The 24,979-nt window shown below is 35.9% G+C and overlaps 2 protein-coding genes across 4 annotated transcripts in view; both read right to left on the reverse strand.

Annotated features, from left to right (window-relative positions):
• Nucleotides 1-557: 557 nt before the first annotated feature.
• Nucleotides 558-3,791, reverse strand: LOC113005452. 2 transcript variants are annotated; one of them, XM_039448975.1, is made up of 3 exons: nt 1,547-3,791; nt 822-906; nt 558-750 (listed from the first exon to the last, which is right to left on the reverse strand). In XM_039448975.1, the coding sequence occupies exons 1-3, from the start codon at nt 1,741-1,743 to the stop codon at nt 595-597; spliced, it is 438 nt and encodes a 145-aa protein (XP_039304909.1). In that variant the 5' UTR covers nt 1,744-3,791; the 3' UTR covers nt 558-594. The 2 variants fall into 2 exon arrangements, with proteins under 2 accessions (XP_039304909.1, XP_025996843.1); XM_026141058.2 differs by having other exon boundaries at nt 822-888; nt 1,547-3,779.
• A 3,331-nt stretch (nt 3,792-7,122) lies between these two features.
• The window catches only part of LOC120357710 (aminopeptidase Q-like), a 33,354-nt gene continuing 15,497 nt past the window's right edge, over nt 7,123-24,979 (reverse strand). The window contains exons 7-11 of one of the 2 annotated variants that reach the window (XM_039448969.1): nt 9,919-10,196; nt 9,479-9,669; nt 8,497-8,763; nt 7,441-7,510; nt 7,123-7,365 (exon numbers count right to left, since the gene is read on the reverse strand). In XM_039448969.1, the coding sequence (XP_039304903.1) occupies nt 7,228-7,365; nt 7,441-7,510; nt 8,497-8,763; nt 9,479-9,669; nt 9,919-10,196 (944 nt within the window). In that variant the 3' untranslated portion in view covers nt 7,123-7,227. The remainder of the gene's footprint in view (nt 7,366-7,440; nt 7,511-8,496; nt 8,764-9,478; nt 9,670-9,918; nt 10,197-24,979) is intronic. The other variant, XM_039448970.1, reaches the window with a different exon arrangement.

Raw genomic sequence — 24,979 nt, forward strand, 5'->3', positions numbered from 1 at the left:
ATATTTTGCTGATGTAGTAAGATTTCTCACTATTTTTTGTATCTGCTAAAAAGAATTGTTTGTCACATGTAAAATTCATAGAAGTTACATTTAACAATATCTTCTAGAAAATTTAAATTTTATTGCCAATTATAGTCAAATTTTATAATAAATATGATTGAATAGACGTCACGACAAATTTTCTTCTTTAATTTCACAAGTAGTTTAGATATAAATTCTGTCTCTATTATTTAGATTAGTTAAATATCAAACATCATGCGAAATTACAATGTTTGATAATTGTTTATCTTAATTAACTTTTTGCAGCCAAAAAATTGTGGTTATACTTGCAAGACTATTTTTTTCTAGCGTGGTAGAATAAAGAATTATATCTAAAATACATCCAAAACTTTTGGGGGATATATGGATAATGAGAATCATAAAATAAAAGTAAAAACGCATTTCAGAAATTCAAGCATTAAACATTTTTTATTTAAAATTAGTATTAGATTAATTGTGCATTAAAAAGCAAGAATATTATTTTTTCTTATAAATAATATATATAATTTGTACACCCTTTTTCATTCTTTCATTTTAAACCTGGATTAAATCTGATTATGATATATCATTGCTGAACGTATTGATTGACTGTATATTTTTTAAAACACCAAGGAATTTTGACAAATTATTGTTCATTTTGTCTAAGATTGTTTTCCTGTTGTTTAAATCCGTTTGTATATTTATTCCATATTGTTCAGCAAATGCTTTTATCTGTAACAAAATATTTCATAATTCCAGATAAAAATCCTAAAACAATAAAATGTTTAATAATGCTGTATAACCTTGTCAAGTTCCTCTTCCCTGAAACTATTGTTAATAATTCTCTGAAGAATTAATGGTTCATGGATACTGTAAAACATATTAAAACTTGTAATAATTATTATTAAATACAATCTTAAATAACAATGAATGTCTACAAAATATCGTTAAAAATATTGACATGACTTATGCAATGTTTCAGGTAACATTAATAGAGAAAGGAAGAGAGTGATGAGAATACTATTTCTTTTTTATAAAATCAAAATGTAGTAAATATTAATGCGACATAATTTTTATCAACAGCAGTTTGTTACCTATAGAGTTTTATCAATCGCTTTATAAGTAAAAGTTTATCGATTATTTAGAACGAACGTAATTTAAAATGTATTAATAGGTCTTGTAAGCACAGAACATTTTTGTTATTCTATAGTGAACTTATTTAAACATTAATCAATTATTAAGAGGTTATTCTTTTTCAATTAGGGGAATAATGCAGACATAATTTTTTTATACTTAAATACTTAAAACATCTTTTACTATGAAAACTGGTCTATAACTTAATAAATATTTGTTTCAGAATCTGTGTTTATTAAATTTTTTTTTGTTTTGACAAATACATTCTGCTCTCAAAAAACCATGCAACGCATTTTTTATAACACCTTTTATAATTAAATCATTCAATTATATTTTTTGAAGTAAACAGTTTATATAATCTTAATTACAATATATACAAAGTAATTTTACTTACTTCTCGTGATTATTAATAAAAAATTTAATCGCTACATCAGTAGTTGGAAAAATTGTGAACATATTATTGAAGAGATCATGGGAATATGATCCTACATATTTGGAACAAAAATTTGAATGTTTTTCAAGAATGTGTAAATTCTCTGAACAACTAAGAAACTGCCCTTGAGATTTGAATGTTCTCTGTTGTGCTTGCATGAACTGTTCCCAAAGAGATTCATTCGCCTTTATGAGACCAAAGCAATATGGCTTTTCTTGCTGAAATAATGGTTCACTAAGAAAAAAATAATATTAATCAAATAAAATTTGCTTAAGAGTACGTGTTTTAAGTATACTTTTATTTTACTTCACTATTCTGGTACCCTTCGTTACTTTAGTAAAATATAATGATAATATAAAAAAGATTATTAATATTTTATTTTAATTTGGTAAACAAAAATAATTATCGTACTTTATACCATCTTTAATAAAAATTAAACAGTGTTGACTCTTAACAACGTATTATGTAAAATATTATACATATTAAATCGATAAGATTAGCGTTATATGCCATTTAACATTAAATAAAAGTTCGATGAATAATGTATCTAAAATTGTTGACTTAGAATTTAGCTGTCATACTTTGCGAATAAATTTTTATATTAAAATTGGTTGTAAAAAAATTGGCTCTGGTGGTTGGTCTTTCTATATTGACGTAGTCTTTGAGGAAGCCCCACAAGTAGAAGTCAGGAGCAGTTAAATCTGGTTGCCACTTAATTGGACCTCCTCTGCCTATCCACTTTTCAAGATACATTTCATTAAGGTAGTTCCTCACGACGTGTGCAAAATGTGAAGGAGCACCATCTTGCTGAAACCACATTCTCATTTTTGTATTCAGATCAACGTTTTCTAGCAAAAATGGAAGATCGTCTCTTAGCAGTCGAAAGTAACTTTCACCGTTGACAGTGTTATCAAAACAATAGGGACCAATGAGATAGCCATTTACAATTCTACACCACACATTGACGGTCCAGCGGTGTCGATGATCTATTTGCTGCATCCAATGTGGGTTCACGGAGGCCCACATTGGATGCCCACATTAGTGACTGTTGTGTCGATTCAATGTTCCATCACTGTGAAATGTGGCTTCGTCAGAGAACATTACGAACTTGAAAAAGTTTTCATCGTTTTGAATTTGCTGTACTGCCCACTGACAAAACAATAGCCGTTCTTCGTGATCCTGCTCATTTAACGCTTGATTTAAGGACAAATGGTATGGGTGGTACTTCACGACTTTCAAGTATCTTCGCGCAGTCTCTCTTGGGATACCAATTTGAATTTGAATTTGGCGCGTTGATATGTTAAGGTTTAAATGAACTGCCGCCAAAACTGTAAGAAAGCGCGCATTCATACGATAATCGTCGATCATACGTCGTTTTCGTTGACGCCGAATATTTCCTCTTCGAATTCTTGATTCAATTTTGCGAATTGCGGAAGCATTCTGGTGATGCAATCGCATAGGATATCGTCTACGATACAATATTACTGCTCTTTTATAAAAACGGTGGCATTCTCTTAGAACAAGGAGAATATCCACGATTTTATTTGAAGAATAATCACCCATTCCGCCCGATTCTCAGATGATGTAAATCTAACAATTTGTTCAGAAATCGAAGCAACAGATAATGAAAACTTTCACACACAAGGAAGACACAAAACAAAAGACTTTATTGACTTTAAGGTTCAAATGTAACTACTTGGATGTAACGTGGATACAGTGTGGATACAATGTAAACACTCATGTGTCCTTGAACCAAGCGTTAAATGAGCAGGATCACGAAGAACGGCAATTGTTTTGTCAGTGGGCAGTACAGCAAATTCAAAATGATGAAAACTTTTTGAAGTCTGCTCCTGACTTCTGAGTACTTCTGCATACTGTTACTCATTTTCAACGCCGAATCCAGCTTTGTCAACAGGTTAACGGTGCCACTTTTGAGCATCTTATTGCTTAAAAAGATCAATTATAACATCAGCCCTTTTAAGGGCTACATGATGTACAAAATCCGATTGTGCTACCTCCTCGCGGTGTACATCGGGTAACGCTAAAGCCGGCGGTATGATGCAAAAATATAGCCATTATTACACAGCATTTAAAAAAATATCAAACCTGTTTTTTTTTTTATTTTTTGATCTAAAGTGTATTTCTTGAAAAATTAACTTTCAAGCCTCACAACTCAAAAAATACTAAAAAATACAAAAAATACAAAAAAACATTTGTTTATAGTGTTTTGGAAACGTCTCGAGATAAACTATATACAAGAATATGTAATAAAAAGTAGATCGTTCCATTTAAAAAATTAAAAGTGACCTTCACGTGACCTTCAAGCAACTATTCAAAGTCAAATTAATACCATCAACTTATGTCCCCCTTAAAACCATATAACTTTTGTCTGAAACATTTTTGCTGAAAATGCTTAGTTTTCGAAATATTCTAGGGGATACTTTAAAATGGGTCACCCGGTATATATATATATATATATATATATATATACACATATACTTTCTTTGCTTTCTTATTTAAATTGCTGTAATTAATAATTAATTCATTAAAAATTATAGATCTCTTACGCGACAGATCTCTTGCTTACCTCTCTCATTTAATACTTTTTTCGGAAGAGGTCGGTGAGTTTTCATACATACTCTTTATTCTCGTGGCAAATCACCTGGTTAATTATGAGTTCATTAATACAGATATGGGCAAACGGAAGGCTCATCGCGCCTACGCTGGCGGGCGCAAGCGATTTTTCTGACGGTTAATGCGCGAATTTAACACTCCTGGCGAGTTCGATCCGTTGGTGTTTCCACTCCCGTGTCTTAGTTCTTTGCCTTCTCCGGAGGAGATGCAGGAGGCGTTGGGAGCGGAACACCTCCCGATGTCCGAACCCATGAGATCTTTGACGACGCAAAATGATCCGGCACCGTTAGAACAGGAGGATCGCAAAATAGTAGCGCCATCGCGGAAAATTATAACTTCCAGGGGGAGGTTGGCACACAAACCACTCACAATGGCAGATGCCTAGAGATTTTCCGTAGGTTGGGTTAAATAAGTCAAGATGATTGGTTGGTGGGCTATCGGGATGTGCGCTATCGGGACCCGCCGACTCCCAGGAGGCGACCCATCAGCAAACCCGTGGGTAGCGTTCCAACTCGGTTACCTACTCGCTCCTTATCTTTATCAATCACGGCACGGAAGCCAACGGGTACCGACAATCAGTCGTCGTACCCATGGAGTAGGAGAATAGGAGGCCGAACTCAGCACTCCAATTACGTTCTCGTTTTATGTTCCCTATTGGGAGGATGGTCGCTGAAAAGAATAACTTCTTACGGATGAGCGCCATTTGTAATAGTTAGCCTAACCTGACTTTTCATGTATTTTCGTAGAGTTCGGTGTTTTTACCCGAATATTTAAATATTTATTTATTTGTAAACCAAATGTAGAAATAGCGTGTTGGATTCGAGGATCGTACCACGAAAGGTGAAAAAAGTGGTACTTTGGCAAAAAAAGTCTTTTTACAGCTTTTACTGTAAGTAACATGGAATAATAATTTGTGAAAATGTTCTATGTTTTTTAAATTTATGTCGTTACTCAAGTTTATGTTGTTACATGAGTTTATGTTAATTTATGCATCTGTTAATGTATATGATGGTGATAAATAAAAAGGAAATGAACATAGAAATTTAATGAACCACTAAGTTTATATTCTCTTATAATGAAAATGTACAATCATTTAAAAACGGTTGAATAGATATATCAAATAAACTTTCATTGTACAGCATTAAGTAATTATAAAGACTTAAAGTTACTTCGATACAAATTGAAATATAAATCTCAGACCTTATATTAAACTATTTGATATCAGAGTAAATAAACAAATAGTCTTCAAAAATCAAAATTGATTATTGGTTTTCTTTAATGACTCAGTTCCATTTCACTTGTCAAATTTAATTATCGATGTAAAATCTTTAATTTCCTTAGTTTCCTTGGATGCACACTTATTTCATCCTTAAAATGTATATACAATTACAAGGAGTATAAATATATATACCATAAATATATATACAGTTAAAAAAAGTATAAATTAAACAGTATCTAATGTTTTCAAAATTTCATTTAAATTATTAATACTCGATACTTTAATATATCTTGAAAAGGGCATAATCTCATCATCGATATAAATATTAATATGTAAATTTGGAAAGACAGCAATTCTTTTTCTTATGCTAAAATCACTTTCAACTTTCGTAAAACCAAAGAATTTGTCGTTTCCAGTCAAAAATCCCCAATCCGAAGAAGGCAGCTCCACTAAATTCAAGTTCTGTTGCAAATATTTAAATTTAATTTCATCTGATGCATGATATATTTCCGTGAAATTTCTTTCCATTATATCCCTAAAATGTAAGTTTTTGTATTAATTACTAATCAAATATACTATTTCATAATTATTATGTACTTTTTAATAATATAACCTCTCTGTCGCTTGTTTGATGCAACTTCTATTTTTCATTTCCGATTATTGAACTCAGCTTGTAACACGATGTACAGAATTCACGATTAGTTTTCAATTAATATTACTTTGTTGTTAAAAATGTTGCAATAAAAATGATATTTTCCAACATTTTTTTTTTAAATCGGAGTAACAACTGGCATCTCGTATATGATCTCGTGTATGCAATGTATGCGTGATCGTGAATTCATCACATTTTGCATGTGTGAGAGGCTTTTAAAGATGGCGACCATCGGTAAGAAGTTATTCCGTTTAGCGTACTTCCTCCCAATAAGGTATAGTCGTGAGCTAAAAGGTTGCAACACATTTTCTTCGATTGTTTTTGAAATGTAGACTTGCTCATTAAACGGCGAACGTCATTGGTTCTTACCTGTGGATCCAACCAATTAAGCATCAAACCATCTATCATTAAAAAAAAATGTGTTGCTACCTTTTAGCTAACGACTATACATAAATCTGGAACACTTTTGGTTCGCGCGCGCTATCAAGTTTGGCCTCCTATTCTCCTACTCCATGGTCGTACCGTCAATTGTCTCGCGTTACTAAAGACTTAAAAACTTGGTTTAGAGTAAAAAGGACCCCCTCCGGGTTTTTGATCATAGTCGCGCCGCCCAAAATAAATCAACCTTAACTTTGACTCACAATCAGTGGCGTGCTCTAATATTATTATAGCTTTGTAAAAATATAAATAATTATATATATACACATGTAAATATATTCTCTTGCATATACTATTCGATTTGTTATCTAATTATTTTTCACCTTCGCCCACTCAACCACGCTTGCATTATTGTTTATTAACAAAATTAATTATCAAACCCCCTCCCAAATTTCCCATCTTGGTTAAATTGTATATATTATCGTGCATCTGAGCGTGTTGCCTTACGATTCAGGGACACGACTAGTGACAGCTGCATTCCCGATTTAAAAATTTAAAAAAATTCCCGACTAACTAATTAAAGAAAAAATTTACGTCCCGGATCGCAATCCCGCGAATCCGCGGACGTAACATGCAATACATACGATAATAATATATATTAGAATAATTTTATTTTTTTTTTATATATTCACAATTTATTTATTTTATTATACGTGGATTAAATCCTATGATGTATCATTACTTAAGTTGTTGGAGTATTTATTTTAAGATGGATTGTTTATTTTCCAAAGCACCTAGGAATTTTGGCAAATCATTTTTCATATCTTCCAACATTATTTTCCTTCTTTTTAAATTTCCTTCGTAATGTTTATTATGTTGTTCAGCAAATGCTTCTATCTATAACATAATATTTTATAATTGCAGTTAAAAGATAATTAAGAAACAAAATGTTAAATAATGATATCACCTAACCTTGTTAAATTCTTCTTCTCTGAAACTATTGTAAATGAGCTTTGTAACAATATTTGGATCGTCCTTAAACCTGCAAAATATATTAAAAATTGCTTTCATTGTTCTAAAGGGTTATTCCAAACAATACATTTAAAACAGACAGTAAAAGTTGTTGTCCTTCTTATGTATTTTAATTATATGTACGTTGTCAGGGATGATGTAAACATATATTTTAAAAGATAAATGTCAATATTATCGTAATAGAAATTATTTATATATTTAAAGAGATGATTGGAGTAGGTCTGTTTTAACAATTAAACGTTATTATTTTATAGATCAATTCGGTTAGTAAAGATAACATCCCCTTAAACAGTTTGTTTTGCTATAGGTATTATACTGTAGCAAAAAAAAGCAAATCTAAATATGAGATGGCATGTATCAGCAAACCTCAATGTAGAATAACAATTTTTATAATTTCAGGCTTATGCAAACTGCACATTACACATTCGTCAGACTTGAACAGTAATTAATACTCATTACATAATTTCGGAATACTTAACAATATTAAAATAATAATTTAGTAATTTTTTGATGTTTAGAAACATTTAACACATAGAATCTCCTTTCTCCAAAAATTGATAAGATTTTTTAACTATTATATTGTTAAATTTAATTGTTAATTGCAATAACTGTACACTAATTACTTCTTAATAGTATTAAGAATGCAGGTGTCAGTACGTCTTGTAAGTTTTGGGAACAATACAATTTTTCTAGTCTATAGATTTTAAACACTGAACAATCTAATAAAAGCCTATTATTTTACAAGAGAAAATGCAGATATGACTTTTTTATTTAAATTATGCTTAAGGTATCTCTTATAGTAATAAACTACCCTATATCTCTCTATAGATATTTATTGTAGGATCTAAATTTGTTTTCTTGTTTTGAAATAGAACCTGTTTTTAAAAAAATATATCGACTTTTTATAGCATTTTATGTAACTATATTATATAATTATGTTTCTTAACATAAACAATGCAAATAATTTTACAGTATATATAACGTAATTTTACTTACTTCTCGTAATTAGTAGTAACAAGTTCAAGCACTACATCAGTATTTGGAAAAAATTGAAACATTTTTTCAGAAAAAATATAATATTCTTCTGTATCGTTAGAAAGAGAATTTAAATGTCTTTCAAGAATGTGCAGATTCTCCGAACAACCAAGAAATTGTTTATAAGAATTTGATGTTCTCTGTTGTGTTTGTAACAATTGATCCCAAAAAGATTCATTCGCTTTCTTGAGACCAAAGCAAATTAGCTGTTCTTCCTGGTATGATGGACTAATAAGAAAGAAAAATAAACGTAATTTAAAAAATTCTATAAAAAATACATGTTTTAAGAAATAGTTTTATTTTACTTCGATGTACTACTTCATTATTTTGGCAAATGTTGTTCTTTAGTATAATATAATGCTAATATGCTATAGATTATAAATATTTAATTATATACTGTTACGTCCGTGAGCGTATGATCGCTCTCACTTACTCGCAAAATCACAATAGCACTCGCGCACAAGAAATAAGGAAGCAGACTTTATAAAATAACGACTTTAGAAACGGCAAGACAACAACTGACAGTCAACAGTTGTTGACGGCCGATCATCAATCCAATATCGATATTTGGCAAGCCATGTCAGACCGTCAATACTGGACGTAACAATACTTATAATTTTTGCCTAACAAATTACCAAAATTTATAATACTTTTTATAAAATATCTACTCGAAATTGCACGCTATTAATATATTGTAATTAAATAGTATTGGCTACATTGAACAAAGCAAAATATATGTTAAATCAATAAGAGTAGAGTTATGTGCAATTTACAATTATACAAAAGTTCGATGAATTAAGTAAAAATGATAATTTAAAATTTATTAATCTTAATTTGCTAGTAAATTTCTATATAAAAAATTGTCATTGTCATTGTACATGTGCTAAAATTTAAAATGAAAACGAATTTTTTCAAATGTATATGTATCTTTTAACAAACTTACTTATTTGCGACTGGATCTTCCATATAAGCAAGTAATTTAGAAATAATTGTTGCTTGACAATCCGCAAATCCATATAAACAAACATATTTATGAAAATACCTTCTCATTTCTATAGTTAAAATGTCATCCTCAGGATTTTCTTCAAAGCCGATATGTTCAAATAGTTTATGCATCAAATTCGATAAATATGGCTAAAAAAATATTTTATAATGATTAAGCTAACTCTAGCAAATTATAGATAAGTTTTGATATAATTTATTATTTTCTTGATAACTACTTAATAATTAATTTAAATTGTAGAGACTTAATGCATAATAATCTATTTGGTAGAGTCAAATGTTTTCTTTTTTTCTCTTATTAAGTTTATTAATTCAAATTAATTTAATTTAGTTTCGTAACGATATCATAAACTGTCATAAACTGTAATATACATATTTTACCTTGAGGATTGCTTCTCCTTTAGGTAATCGCAAGAAGTTATTTTTTATAAACATGTTTTCAATGACATTGAACCATGGCGCAGGATCAGTTTCGTTTGACAAATAATTTATAATTTCAATAAAAGTAGTAAAATCAAGCCGTTCAGTCTGCATCATGTAGTAAGCGTCGTCGACAATTTGTGCACGATTCAAAACTGGGATCTTGTGGTAATTATCGGTATTAAGAAAAGCAGCGATTCTTTGCCAATTGGTTGCATCGTAATTTACACGATAAAATCCTTTTATCAGGAATAAAAACATATAAAAGATTGATTAATTAAATAATCTACTTAATATTTTTATACTGACTTATAATGTGCCTCTATTAATCACTATTAAACTTTTAGAAAGGTTCTAGCAATAAACGTAATAGTAATGAAAAACGCAGTAGTTTAAAATAAAAATATACATAATATATGAAAAATAGAGGTACTAATTAAGCAAGCTGGATCAAAATGTTATTTATATGCATTGGTTAAATTGACAGAACATAACGTTAAACATTTCAACCGTGTACTGCGGTCATCCTCAGTGACAAACACTATTTCAAAAGCAATTAATTTCAAATGCAATACAAAAAAAAATTAAAATTGATGCTTGCCACATTCAAGAATTACTATTTTTTTAATTGAAATTGTACTTAGCATCAGTGAGTGAGTAAGGTGCAAGGATGGTGAAGCCGTGAAATCAAGATGGATTAATAAATTTTATTGATTTACATACTATTGAAGAATTCGATTAATCTAACTATCCGATTACTTATATTTTCTATACTATTAACAATAGATTTAAACATCTTTTTTACACAAAGAATAATAATTCAACTCTCATCTCTCCTTCCTAATCCTTGTTCCTTTCTCTCCATAACACTCCTTCCTTCCTTATGTGTTCGTCGTTATTGTTTTCTTTGCATTTCTGACAATTTTAACTTCAAACTTTGTTTTTTTTTCTTCTTTTCGACTTCGAGTTTAACAAAAACTATCACGGTATTAATTTAATGATTAAACGAACTTACCTGTAAGTGAAGTTCTATCATAATTGTATGAAGCGCCTCTTCCGAAAGATAAAACGTAGTACTCAATCTCCTCAATCCTACGCCGGGGTGCCACAAATTTTAAAGACAGAAGACTATCATCCGTGAAGTCTACCATCCATGAACTCACATCGATGTTGTCATTCTTTTAAAAGTCCAGCCAAAGCCGGATTACGATTTTTGGGGTCCGACAACCTCGGACATGGGTTTAGGGCGGGACTTATCTTTCGGAAGAGGCGCTTCATACAACTATGATAGAACTTCACTTACAGGTAAGTTCGTTTAATCATTAAATTGTATTTCGCGCCTCTTTCCTCAAGATAAAACATAGATGTTGAAAGATGGCTGAGGCTGAATAACTAAACTCTAACAACTAAACATGGACAAAATAACATATAATTATTTAATTTGAAAATCAAAGTTTACAAAAAACATTCTTGTATGAAGTAACATCAATAAACAAATCTTTGTTTCTCTTATTCATCTAGAATAGCCTGTCCAAACAACCCTAAGTCTTGAGTAATCGGTCTATCATAAAACCTCGCGAAAGTGGCTGACCTTTCCGTCCAACCTGCCGACTTTCGGATGATATCAATATTAACGCCTTTTCTTTTAACTGCAGACGTAGACGCGTGCCTAGTGCTATGCGTTGAGAAAATATCTGTATTAATGCCACTGCTCTGCAAACTATCCTTTAGCCACCTGCTTAAGGTTTGAGATGATACTTTTTTAAAAGGTTTCTTGAATGATATGAATAAGGAATTGGTATCATTTCTGAGCTTTTCAGTTTTGTTGAGATAAACTTGGAGCGTATTAGCGGGGCAAATATTCCGATCTTTGTCGTAAAAGGGTAAAACAATCATAGGTTGCTTTAGAAGTCTTAATTCTATCTGGTATCTTAATTTCTATTACATGTTTCTTTATAACAATATTTCTTACATCTATTAATGATAACGTCTGGATTCTTTGGTCCGATACTAAAGCTAATAAAGTTATTAACTTTTTACTGAGATTATCTAAAGACAATTCTGAGTTTGGTAAATCTTTGAAAAAATCTAGAACAATCTTTGGATCCCAAGTGGAGTCGTATTTCGGCTCAGGGGGTCTTAACTTTAAAATGCCTTTAAAAAATCTCATAATCATTTCATTCTTTCCAATATCTGGACCTAAAATAAGGGAAATAGCAGATCGAATGCAATTAAGTGACCCATATGAAGCTCCTTTTTCAAACTCTAATGTTAAAAACCTAATAATGTCAGATATTTCTACTCTACACCAAGATAAATCTCTGGATTCACAAAAAATCCACCATTTCTTCAAAGAACAATCATATTGTTTAAGAGAGGACTCGCTTAAGGAAGCCATAGAAATCTTTATGGCTTCTTCCGGAATATCTTTTAACCGAAAAGCTTCCCTGATAATACTCCTGCCACCAGGGTAAGTGTTCTCCAAAGTGGATGCGGTTTCCTGTCCAATGAAAGTAATGTATTTTTGTTAGGTTTAAAAATTAACGATTCCGATTCCAACATTGAGAGGAATAAAGGAAACCACGGTTGTGCCGGCCAATGTGGCTCTACAACTATACCCTTTGACTTTTCAGATCTAATTTTTTGCAAAACTCTAGAAATTAAAATAAATGGTGGAAATGCATAAAAGAAGAAACTATTCCAATTCAAGGTAAACGCATCAACCGCTATTGAACGGGGTCTCTTATCCACGAAACATAATCTTTGCATTTTGCATTAATCCTGGTTGCGAATAAATCTATTTCTGGAAGTCCTAACTCTTTAACAATCTTGCGAAAGCATACCTAAGATAACTCAAATTCCGTTTCTTTTTTTAATTTCCTTGATTTGAAATCTGCTTCCGCGTTATTGCTTGATGAAATATATGATGCAAAAATAAATAGTTCGCGTTCTTCACACCACTTCCAAATGGACTTAGCAAGATTACTGATCTCACACCTTCCATACGATTTATATAAGAAATTGCCGTGGTGTTATCAATTTTTAACAGAATATTGCAATTTTTGAGTTCTGAAGCGAAACATTTGAGACCAAAGAAGGCTGATAAAAGTTCTAAATAATTTATGTGATGTAGTTTATCTAACTCATTCCAATGTCCAAGAGCTCTATCTTTTTCACATGCCACCCCCCAACCTGTACGAGAGGCATCTGAAAAAATAACCAACCTGTATTCATGAATCGCAATATTCGAAACTCTATGAAGAATATTGTGTTCCCACCATAAGAAATCTTCTTGTAACTTCTTATTTAAACTTATAATTGCTTCATTATTGCCATTGGTTCTTAACAGGGTTAAATATTTTTCCCTCTTAAAACATTTGACGTGTGCCCAACCATATTGAATAGCCGGGCAGCAAGATACTAATGAACCTATCAATTGAGCGAACTCTTTAATTTTACATTTCTCTAATTTTTTGAAAACTAGTATTTGATCATGAATCTTTTTCCTTTTATCTAATGGTAATTCTAATATCATTTTATGTGAATTTAGGACAAATCCCAGAAAACTACAAATTTGCGTCGGAATTTTACAACTCTTTTCGTTATTAATGATAAAACCTAAATTTTCCAATAATTCCACTGACGCCCTAATATTGTCTGAACAACTTGCCTGAGAATTTCCTAGAAGTAACAGATTATCGAGGTAAATAACCGATAAATAACCTAAGTTTCTTAAATGACATACCACCGGTTTCATGATTTTTGTAAAAACATATGGAGCTATATTAAGACCAAAAGGTAAGCAGTTAAATTCATATAGAACGCTTTCAAAGAAAAATCTTAGATATTTTCTGTAAACTTTGTCAATGGGGACCAAGTAATAAGCATCCTTAAGATCCAGTTTACCCATAAAGCAATTACGACTAAGTAACTTGCACGCAACTTTATAGTCTTCCAGTTTAAAATGATCCGTTTTAATAAATTTATTTAACCTTTTAAGATTAAGAATTAATCTGCTTGTCCCATCTGGCTTAAGGATTAAGAAAATACTGGATAAGAATTGATCTTTACATGGTTCACATTGGCTAAAAGCTCCTTTTGAAATTAATTTTTCAATCTGTTTGCAAATTCCGGCGCGCTCTTTTGCAGACCATGAAGGTTCTCTAGGAACAGAATCTTGCACCACTGGTTTGGAAAAAGGAATTACATACCCCTTTATCCAACTCAAAATCCTGGAATCGGAAGTTAAAACTTTCCATTTCTCTAAGAATAAACCCAGCCTTTCAGCTGGCTTACCCACCTCAGTTACAACTAAGCTTTTTTCTGTTGAGTTGTTGACTGCGGTTGAAGATCGTTGCGACTTCCCACATTCTGATTGGTCGACTTCTTCTTGTTGAATTAATTCTGGTTGTAGAATCTGTTTCGATACCCGCCTGATGTCATAGCTCTGAATGGTTGACGTCGTGGCGGGCCTTTGAAGTTTTTTGCCTTTCCAGTGATTTTTGGTTTCGCTTTTAATTCCTTGCCCGATCTTTCAATCGCTTTAGCTACTTTAAGCCGTTCTCCTAATTTTTGGCCAAAAAGCCACTCCTCTGCTGTCGATGATTCTAACGTTTTGAGAGCTGCTAATGGTAGCAAGAATCAGACTTCTACGAGTCAAGGATTCATCCCTTTGTAGGTATGCCAATAATCGTGCAGCTTCTCTAAGTCTCTTTACTAAAGAGATCTGAGAAGGAGATAATTTCTTTCGATATCGGACTTATTGTTATTGATGATCTCAGTGATACACCCATCAAAGCAAGACAAGCCGTGATTTTCTTTTGTTTATCCACGATGCGACCATCGCGTTTTACTGATATTTCATTTAAAGAAGCCTTAAGTTCTTCATTAAGTTTTGGAGGATCAATTAGGACGCAATTCTTTGCAGGAGCATGCTCTTTAATAAGTCTATCTCTCTCTTCTATTGGAAGGCTTTTCTTTAAAATATCAGTCAAACAGCTACACTCTTGGGAATGGCTGGAGCCAAAATTCTCTCTTCCGCCACTCGTTTTCCAATGGCTTCCAGAATTTCTACATCTAAGTCTTCTATGACCACTTCCTCCGATGAATTAGCTGCATCCATTACTATCTGGATATTTGAGGAAGGTGTATCTTTATTCGATGTCAGCTGAACCTCCGCCGGAACATGGACATCTACCTGACTTGTCACTGTATGACTAGGCTCTGGATCCCTTGAAGGAATCGGAAATCCTTTTTTGGAAGTGACTTCCGTTAAGAGTTGTGACGTGACATCCCGTTTGGCTGTCCGTCACAAGGATCGTAAGATCCGAACGAGGAACGCGCGCTGCGGCTTTACGTCCTCTCGGCTCGGAGACGGACGTGTTGGCGAGTGCGCTTACAATTCCGCGTTTTTGTTTTGTGTGCGTGTGTCCGTCCGTTAATTTTAGCGACGTTTTGCGGATTGGCGGCTAGCGGATATTCAATTTTTGTATCGACGAAATCTCACCCGGCGAGCAGACTACAAGAAGGAGGACCTCCCGCCACTTGAGACCTTCCGGACCGTGCGCAGGATCGCAGTAGCGCGCACGACAGGTGATCTCTCTTCATTTTAATTACGTTATCTCTTACCTTCGCGCCTGTACGCAACAGTAAAGCCGCTGAAATTGCAGGACACAAAGAGGGAAGGTCCGGCGTAGGGGATGTCGACACTCCACGCCGATCATCGCGTAGGAGATCCCGAACGAGGAGCGGCGAGAGAAAGTTCCTGACGTGGTCCCGAGCGCGGGGGCACCGGACGTCGAAGAGTCCGTAGGGATAGCCATCCGGCCTCGGGAAAACCACGGGAAGAGTCGCGAGCTGCCCGAAGAGACCGACCTACCTCGAATTGCGCGCCGCGGCGCGACAGCCTGATTAGAGGGTCGCGAGGACCGCGTTATAAGGCGGAACCAATAGCGCGGCGCGACGAACCCCCGTGCGTGGGGCGAGAGATCCTGCGTGCCGCCTGCCGAATTTCCTCGCGCTATCGATCACTTCGCTGTGGATCGTCGCAAGTGCGCTGCCACGAGCCGAGACGACGGGAGCCGAGGACGTGCCACATCCCCGTGCGAGGACGATTTGCGAGCCAGGCCAGCGTCGTGGTGAGACGAACGAGATTTGTGTAAAGCCACCGATTTCGCCGGTCGGATGAGTCGCGCGCGCGGCTGCCGTTAGAGTTATCGTTCGCCGTAAAATCCTCCGCCGGGAACACGCCAGTGATCGCGTGCTGTCCGCGTGCTCGGCCGCCGTGCGCCTCATCCGATTAAGTCGCGTCGGGATTCGTTCGGTTCCGTTTATTGAGAGCGTCGCCGACACCACAGCCAAGTCGCGTTAATTGTGATACATTCTTGTATGTTGTCTGTAGTAGCGTATGTATGCGTTTCTGTTGGGCGATGTCCGTTTTGTTCAGCGTACTTCCGAACGCTTGCTTCGTGCCGAATCGCCATAATTTGGCGTGAACTGAGAGTGCGTGTGTAGAGTGGCGAGAGTGCACGGTGTTTGTCTGCCGCTGCTCAGAGTGGAATTGTGACTCTCTCCGTTCGGTGAGCTCGTACCGACGACCGCGCGATATTTTCCGCTCGCGTCCGGGTCGCGAGACCCCGTCGCAGAACCTTGTGAGTAGCGTCATATCTCGGAAATATATTATTCATTTTTCTATCGGACTGAAGCGTTTTCTCTAAGTTCCCTCGCTCTCCTCTATCACCCCGTCCGTCGCGAACCACCCCCTCTGCCAATTCCGTGGCTGAGCTATCGGTTAAGGGAGCCCGTTATTGTTCGTGACGACGTAGAGTGTTTTCGCGTTTCTTTTCGGGCGTGAATCGAGAGATCGGTCACGTCCCGATTTCAGAGCGGCACGCTCGCTCGTGCCTGGCGCCCAATCGTATCGTCTAATTTCGCGCACTTGATGTGAGCGACTTCGCGAACCCCCTGGCTACCTAACTAGCGCCACGAGCAATTAACGCAGTTGCACCACGCTCGTGAGTGCGGTCGCAGAGTGTATGCAATAATTCTCTGAAAACGGTGGAGAATGTAGTGGAGACTGAGAAGGACTCTGGGATCAATAATTTGTATCCTTCTCCTCGCATTGTCCCTGACCTCTTTGGTCAGATCTTCTTGATCTCGAATCACGGTACCCTAATCGATAATATACATTCAGAATAAAAAATTCTGTTCATATGTATATAAATATATATATATATACAGGGTGTTTCAGACCACCCGTACACCCCTTTTCTCTTCGCAGGATTAGGACCAATCAAAAATATGTTCAGACGAAAGTTGTAGGGTTTCAAAAGATCTATTCAATGATCTTATCAGTTTGACCTTGGATGGCGTCGCCAAGGTCAGATCGAAATCACATTAAGTTTTTTAAATGGAACACCCTATTTTTGATTCCAGAATCTAATAGCTGGTGTCAAGACCTTTCCAAAACACTATAAGAATGTTTATTTTCGTTGACTACTTTCCGAGTTGTGCGGCTTGAAAGTTACACTACCGCCAGCATCAGCATTACTCAAGATGTACCATGTGGTGGTTACTTAGTCGGATTTAATCTTGTGTGTGGGTGTGTGCATACGTGCATGCGTATGTGTATGGGGGAGGAAAAGGGGAGTCAAAGTTTTATGTACTCTGCTTTTGTTTATTAACTGGATTGATTATGTTTGATGATCAATCATGTCCAGATTGACTGTATGCATTTTCCCGTGCTTAGCATTATCCAGAATGAACGACGTGGACGTGACGAGAATTTCATCCCATTGGGGTGCTTGATTCACGTGAGTCCCCTTGCCTCTCACGTTTGGGGTGCTTGATTCACGTGAGTCCCCTTGCCTCTCACGTTTGGGGTGCTTGATTCACGTGAGTCCCCTTGCCTCTCACGTTTGGGGTGCTTGATTCACGTGAGTCCCCTTGCCTCTCACGTTTGGGGTGCTTGATTCACGTGAGTCCCCTTGCCTCTCACGTTCGGGAATGAATGAGTGTATGTTTTGTTAAGCGACTAAATGTTCAAAGTGAGCACCATTCTCTGCGATGCAAGCATCAACTCTATTTTGAAAATCATTGGTTGCTCGAAGAATTTCCTCGGCACGTAAGGATCGAATTGCTTCACTTATTCTACGAATCATATTATCCCTCGTAGTCGGACGTTCATGATAGACCAAGTTTTTTATCCTTCCCCATATAATAATCAAGGACGGTGAGATCTGGTGATCGGGGTGGATAATTGATTGGACCGTATTTGCCTATCCACTTGTCGGGGAACATAGTGTTTAATGCCGCACGAGCAACTCTCGATGTATGAGACGGACATGCATCTTGTTGGAACCACATGTTCAGGCGCAATTGCAGAGGAATATTTTCTAGTAAGACAGGAAGATCTGTCATTATCAAGGCGGAATATCTATCACCGTTTAGATTTTCGTCAAAGAAAACAGGACCTATGATTTGACTTCCAATAATTCCACACCAAACATTGACTTTCCAAATGGTTTGATGATCTACTTCTCTCAACCAGTGAGGATTATTTTGTGCCCAATAACGAGAGTTCCAAGTATTAACAGATCCATCACTTTTAAGTGTACATTCGTCAGAAAATAAAATTTTCAAGTGGAAATCAAGTGGTTGCTGTCTTATAAAGTTGCAAAATACAAGTCTCTGTCTAATATCGTTATAATTCAACGCTTGATGAACAGACATTCTGTAAGGGTGAAATTTGTTATTTTTTAGAATGCGCCAAACACTGATTTTACTAACACCAGAATCTTGTTCTCGTCGTCTTAAAGAATCATAAGGGTTCAATTCTGTCGATGCAAGAATTTCCACTGTTCTTTCATCCATAATCGGACGACGAATTTGTGTACCTTTGTTATGTTGAGGCTGAACGACACCTTTAATTTTGATTCGTTTAGCCAAACGTGAAAAAACATTTCGCGAGTGAGGAGTCCGATCAGGATAACGTTCCCGCCACAATCTTTCCGCTGCAATGAATGTACCTTGACACTCACCTAAAATTAGCAGCATATCATATGCTTCTTCATTGGAATAGGACATGGCTAAATAAACCTAGACTAATAAAGAGGGTCGGATTTTTGTTGCGCGATTGATACTGATATGACGGTTATTGAAGACGTAGGTGACAAGTTTGAGAGAGTTATTGTCACTCGTGTTGAGTTGAGTCACAATAGCGTTGTGGTGAATACATCTCTACTACATCCTATGCAAATAACAATATGTATAAAATCACGAGTTAGACATCGTTACGCAGAAAGCCGCGCTCGTTATTGCTCGTGTGCTACCGTTAAAGTAATAATGTAATTACATAATATTATGACATACATATGTATGTGACTATCTACGGTCGCGACAGCTAACTTTCACGATTTTTCATGATCTGTTTTTGTTGGCCCGGCTCGCGTGTTTACTTTCTTTGTGTCGGCTGCACGGCTTTTTGCGTAACGCGTGATTTTATATTGTTATTTACATGGTGTTGGCGGTAGTGTAACTTTCAAGCCGCACAACTCGGAAAGTAGTCAACGAAAATAAACTTTCTTGTAGTGTTTTGGGAAGGTCTTGACACCAGCTATTAGATTCTGGAATCAAAAATAGGGTGTTTCATTTAAAAAACTTAATGTGATTTCGATCTGACCTTGGCGACGCCATCCAAGGTCAAACTGATAAGATCATTGAATAGATCTTTTGAAACCCTACAACTTTCGTCTGAACATATTTTTGATTGGTCCTAATCCTGCGAAAAGAAAAGGGGTGTACGGGTGGTCTGAAACACCCTGTATATATATATATATGGGGCATTCTCCGTCAAAAAGGCCACCCCTGCTGCCCATTTCAATTTTTGAGATAAAATGTTCGAAAAAGGCTTAAAATTTTTGTTGAAATGTCTATTTTTCGATGCCGTTTGGCCTTTTGGAAAATTCAAAGTGGCGGACCTAATATCACTAGGCTAGAATGAAAAAAGCCTTTGAAAAAATACATAATAACGTGAATAAATGTGCAAGATATGACGTAGCAGAGGTCTAATCCTTATGTGTAAGTGTGTGAGTGTGTGTGTGTGGGGGGAGGTGGGGGGAGGGGGGATACGCGCGCTCATACGCGTGCGTGTATAAATGAATCACGTAAAAATCCTTGCTCAACATGGTCTGGCTATCAAGACATTTGCATACAAAATTTCGAATCATTTCATTATCCTTGTCCTGAAAAAGTACGTCACAAAAAACCTACGGTACAGAAAATATTGTTCTTTAAAAAACATTTTCTCCACAGAATAATACACTACTCAAAAGAAAATAGGGAACACTTTCCAGACACCAAAAATTAGGCTATTTTCAAATGACTGTAACTCGGTGAAAAATCATCGTAGATAAAAAATAAAAAAAGCATTTTAAAGCTCGAAGTTCCAGCTTGAAGATCCAACTTTAACGCTCTATCAGCAGATTTTCAAAATTCTTTTAACTTCCTTGTCTTATGCAGTAAAAAAGCACACCCTGTTTTGTTTCTTAAAATTTCGTATTTTTGACACTTTGCAGCTCGACCAACAAATTTTTTTCGAACAATTCAAGTAAAGTTTCATAAACTACAACATTTTGCCTACAAAATGCTTTTTTTAAAATTTCTCTACCATTTTTTTTGACCGAGTTACGCTACTTTGAAGCTAAACCTGCATTTTTTACAAATGATATCCGTACTCCGTGAAAAATCATCGTAGACAAAAAATCAAAAAACCATTTTAAAGCTCGAAGTTCCAGCTTTAACATGCTGTTAATGGTTTTCAAAAATTTTCTCAATTTCTTAGTACTATGCCCCAAAAAAGATACACTGTTTTTTCCTTAAAATAACGTATTTTTAACAGCCTGTAGCTCAATAAAAAAATTTTTCTCGACAAATCCAATGCAAGTGCCATAAAGTATGACATTTTCTCTACAAAATGCTTTTTTTAAAGTTTTCTCTACGATTTTTTTGACCGAGTTACAAGACTTTGAAGATATACATTTTTTACAGTACATTTTTCCGAAAAATGACGTCTACCGCCGACATTAGCATTACCCAATGTGCACCACGTGGAGGTTGTCGGTCGGATTTTTGCACATCGTGTGTGTGTGTGTGTGAGTGTGTGTGTGTGTGTATGTGTGTGTGTGTGTGTGTGTGTGTGTGTGTGTGTGTGTGTGTGTGTGTGTGTGTGTGTATGTATCACAGCAGAGATAAGGACCCCGCAGTTCGTCACTTCTGCAGTATTTAATGACTCCAAACCCTCTCTGCTGTGTGTGTATGCGCTCGCGCGCATGAGAGTTCAATAGTATTTCCTCCTCTCTGATCAATTACTGCTTGCAAGCGTTCTCGCATATTTATACATCTTGCAATACGATCTTGCGGAATGTTGTGCCAAATTTCCGTTAAAATTTCTCCCAATTCTTCTAAATTTCGCGGCTGTTCCTCGCGACGCCTTAATCGTCGTTCCATTTCATCCCAAATGTGCTCGATTGGATTTAAGTCCGGGCTATTGGCGGGATGATTTAACAGTCTAATTGCGTGTCGTTGAAAAAAACGTCGCGTTATATTCGCCGTATGAGGTCGAGCGTTGTCCTGCATAAAAATAAAGTTCCGACAGGTTCGATTTAATAGCAAAACGTGTGGTCGTAGAATATCGTTGATATAACGAACACCCGTCATTGCCGGAGGTGGCAGGATCACTAGATCACTTCGTCTTGTAAGTGATATACACCCCCACACCATCACGGAACCGCCGTTGTAGGATCGTATTGGCATAACGCAACGTCGATCATAGCGTTCATTTCGTCGATGCCAAGTACGTATACGAGCATCATTGCCATAAAGGCAAAAACATGATTCGTCGGAGAAATATACATTTCTCCAATCCTGTGAACTGTAAACATATAGTCGTCTTAGTCTAACAAAAATCTCTCTTTAGACAAAGATGACCATATGTAAACATTGCATGCTCAATACAATAAAATTTTGTTTAGTACGCCGGCGATTCTCGCAGTGTGATAAGCGACACGGAATTTTCAAAATGCCGCGTAGACATTTATCGGCCGTAGAAGTTGCACGCATAATTGCGCTTTTGCAACAAGGTTTTAGTATGCGTTATGTGGCGCAAGATATTGGTGCATCTGTGTCCGTAGTGAGTAGAGCTTGGTTACGATATCAAGACACGGGAAATTACACGAGACGTGAAGGTAGTGGTCGTTCTCGATTAACGACAAATAGACAAGATCGAGCCATTGTTCGTTATGCATTAGAAAGACGAATAATTACCGCAAGAAACATTCGTAATGACATTCATTTGCGCCATGTGTGCGAACAAACAATTCGCAACCGTTTGAGAGAAGCCGGTCTTCGTTCTCGTGTTCGTGCACAAGTACCAAGACTCACACTCGTACATCGCCAAGTACGTTATCAATTTGCGCGCGATCACATAAATTGGACCGCTAGGGATTGGAGAAATGTATATTTCTCCGACGAATCACGTTTTTGCCTTTATGGCAATGATGCTCGTATACGTACTTGGCGTCGACGAAATGAACGCTATGATCGACGTTGCGTTATGCCAATACGATCCTACAACGGCGGTTCCGTGATGGTGTGGGGGTGTATATCACTTACAAGACGAAGTGATCTAGTGATCCTGCCACCTCCGGCAATGACGGGTGTTCGTTATATCAACGATATTCTACGACCACACGTTTTGCTATTAAATCGAACCTGTCGGAACTTTATTTTTATGCAGGACAACGCTCGACCACATACGGCGAATATAACGCGACGTTTTTTTCAACGACACGCAATTAGACTGTTAAATCATCCCGCCAATAGCCCGGACTTAAATCCAATCGAGCACATTTGGGATGAAATGGAACGACGATTAAGGCGTCGTGAGGAACAGCCGCGAAATTTAGAAGAATTGGGAGAAATTTTAACGGAAATTTGGCACAACATTCCGCAAGATCGTATTGCAAGATGTATAAATATGCGAGAACGCTTGCAAGCAGTAATTGATCAGAGAGGAGGAAATACACACTATTGAACTCTCATGCGCGCGAGCGCATACACACACAGCAGAGAGGGTTTGGAGTCATTAAATACTGCAGAAGTGACGAACTGCGGGGTCCTTATCTCTGCTGTGATACATACATACACACACACACACACACACACACACACACACACACACACACTCACACACACACACACACACGATGTGCAAAAATCCGACCGACAACCTCCACGTGGTGCACATTGGGTAATGCTAACGTCGGCGGTAGACGTCATTTTTCGGAAAAATGTACTGTAAAAAATGTATATCTTCAAAGTCTTGTAACTCGGTCAAAAAAATCGTAGAGAAAACTTTAAAAAAAGCATTTTGTAGAGAAAATGTCATACTTTATGGCACTTGCATTGGATTTGTCGAGAAAAATTTTTTTATTGAGCTACAGGCTGTTAAAAATACGTTATTTTAAGGAAAAAACAGTGTATCTTTTTTGGGGCATAGTACTAAGAAATTGAGAAAATTTTTGAAAACCATTAACAGCATGTTAAAGCTGGAACTTCGAGCTTTAAAATGGTTTTTTGATTTTTTGTCTACGATGATTTTTCACGGAGTACGGATATCATTTGTAAAAAATGCAGGTTTAGCTTCAAAGTAGCGTAACTCGGTCAAAAAAAAATGGTAGAGAAATTTTAAAAAAAGCATTTTGTAGGCAAAATGTTGTAGTTTATGAAACTTTACTTGAATTGTTCGAAAAAAATTTGTTGGTCGAGCTGCAAAGTGTCAAAAATACGAAATTTTAAGGAACAAAACAGGGTGTGCTTTTTTACTGCATAAGACAAGGAAGTTAAAAGAATTTTGAAAATCTGCTGATAGAGCGTTAAAGTTGGATCTTCAAGCTGGAACTTCGAGCTTTAAAATGCTTTTTTTATTTTTTATCTACGATGATTTTTCACCGAGTTACAGTCATTTGAAAATAGCCTAATTTTTGGTGTCTGGAAAGTGTTCCCTATTTTCTTTTAAGTAGTGTAGTAAGATTACTTAAAATTACTTTGAAACTTATACTATACTTATGTTCCTCTTTTTGAGATAGTTGATCTGTATTAGTCACTTTAACTCTTATGTTTGAAATGCTTGATTTACGCGAATCCCTTAGCCTCTCACATTCGGGATGCTTAATTTACGTGAGTCCCCTTGCCTCTTACATTCGGAGTGCTTGATTTACGTGAGTCCCCTTGCCTCTCACATTCGGGGTGCTTGATTTACGTGAGTCCCCTTGCCTCTCACATTCGAGGTGCTTGATTTAAGTGAGTCCCCTTGCCTCTCACATTTGGGGTGCTTGATTTACGTGAGTCCCCTTGCCTCTCACATTCGAGGTGCTTGATTTACGTGAGTTCCCTTGCCTCTCACGTGTGTACGTGTGTGCGTGTATGTGTGTCTGTATATGTAGATAGATGTTTCATGAAATATTTTTTTATTTTTATCCTATATTTCTTACTTTTGTTCTCATAACTGCCATAGTATTCCATTTGTATCATTGGAATACCTTTTGATTAGTACTTTATTCTCGTCCACAACTATAAACCCATGATTTTTAAGAATTTGCGGTACAGGCGGTGCAGTTTCAAATCTCTTCTTAAGTTTTCTTTTTACCTTCTCATGGTCAGTTTTTTTAAATAAAAAATCTTTATGTTCTTGAAATGTTTTTTAGCCCAATTAAAAAGAACTTGAGATGTTAGTATTGCATCCTGTGGTTTAGCAACAAGACTTGTTTTATATGCCTCTCTTTTGAAAGTAGCACCAATGCCATCATAAGCACTTTTACCGTGAGCAGTCGCACTGTAATGCCATTCTGCTTGAATATTAAAATCATGTTTATGATGCACTAAGTTAGCAATCTGAAATTCATTTTTAAAATGCTGTTTCGCCCCATCCGTCATGTATAATACTCTTTTAAGATTTTTGACATTT

Source organism: Solenopsis invicta, chromosome 5, assembly GCF_016802725.1.
Source record: "Solenopsis invicta isolate M01_SB chromosome 5, UNIL_Sinv_3.0, whole genome shotgun sequence".
In the NCBI taxonomy this organism is placed as follows: Eukaryota; Metazoa; Arthropoda; class Insecta; order Hymenoptera; family Formicidae; genus Solenopsis; species Solenopsis invicta.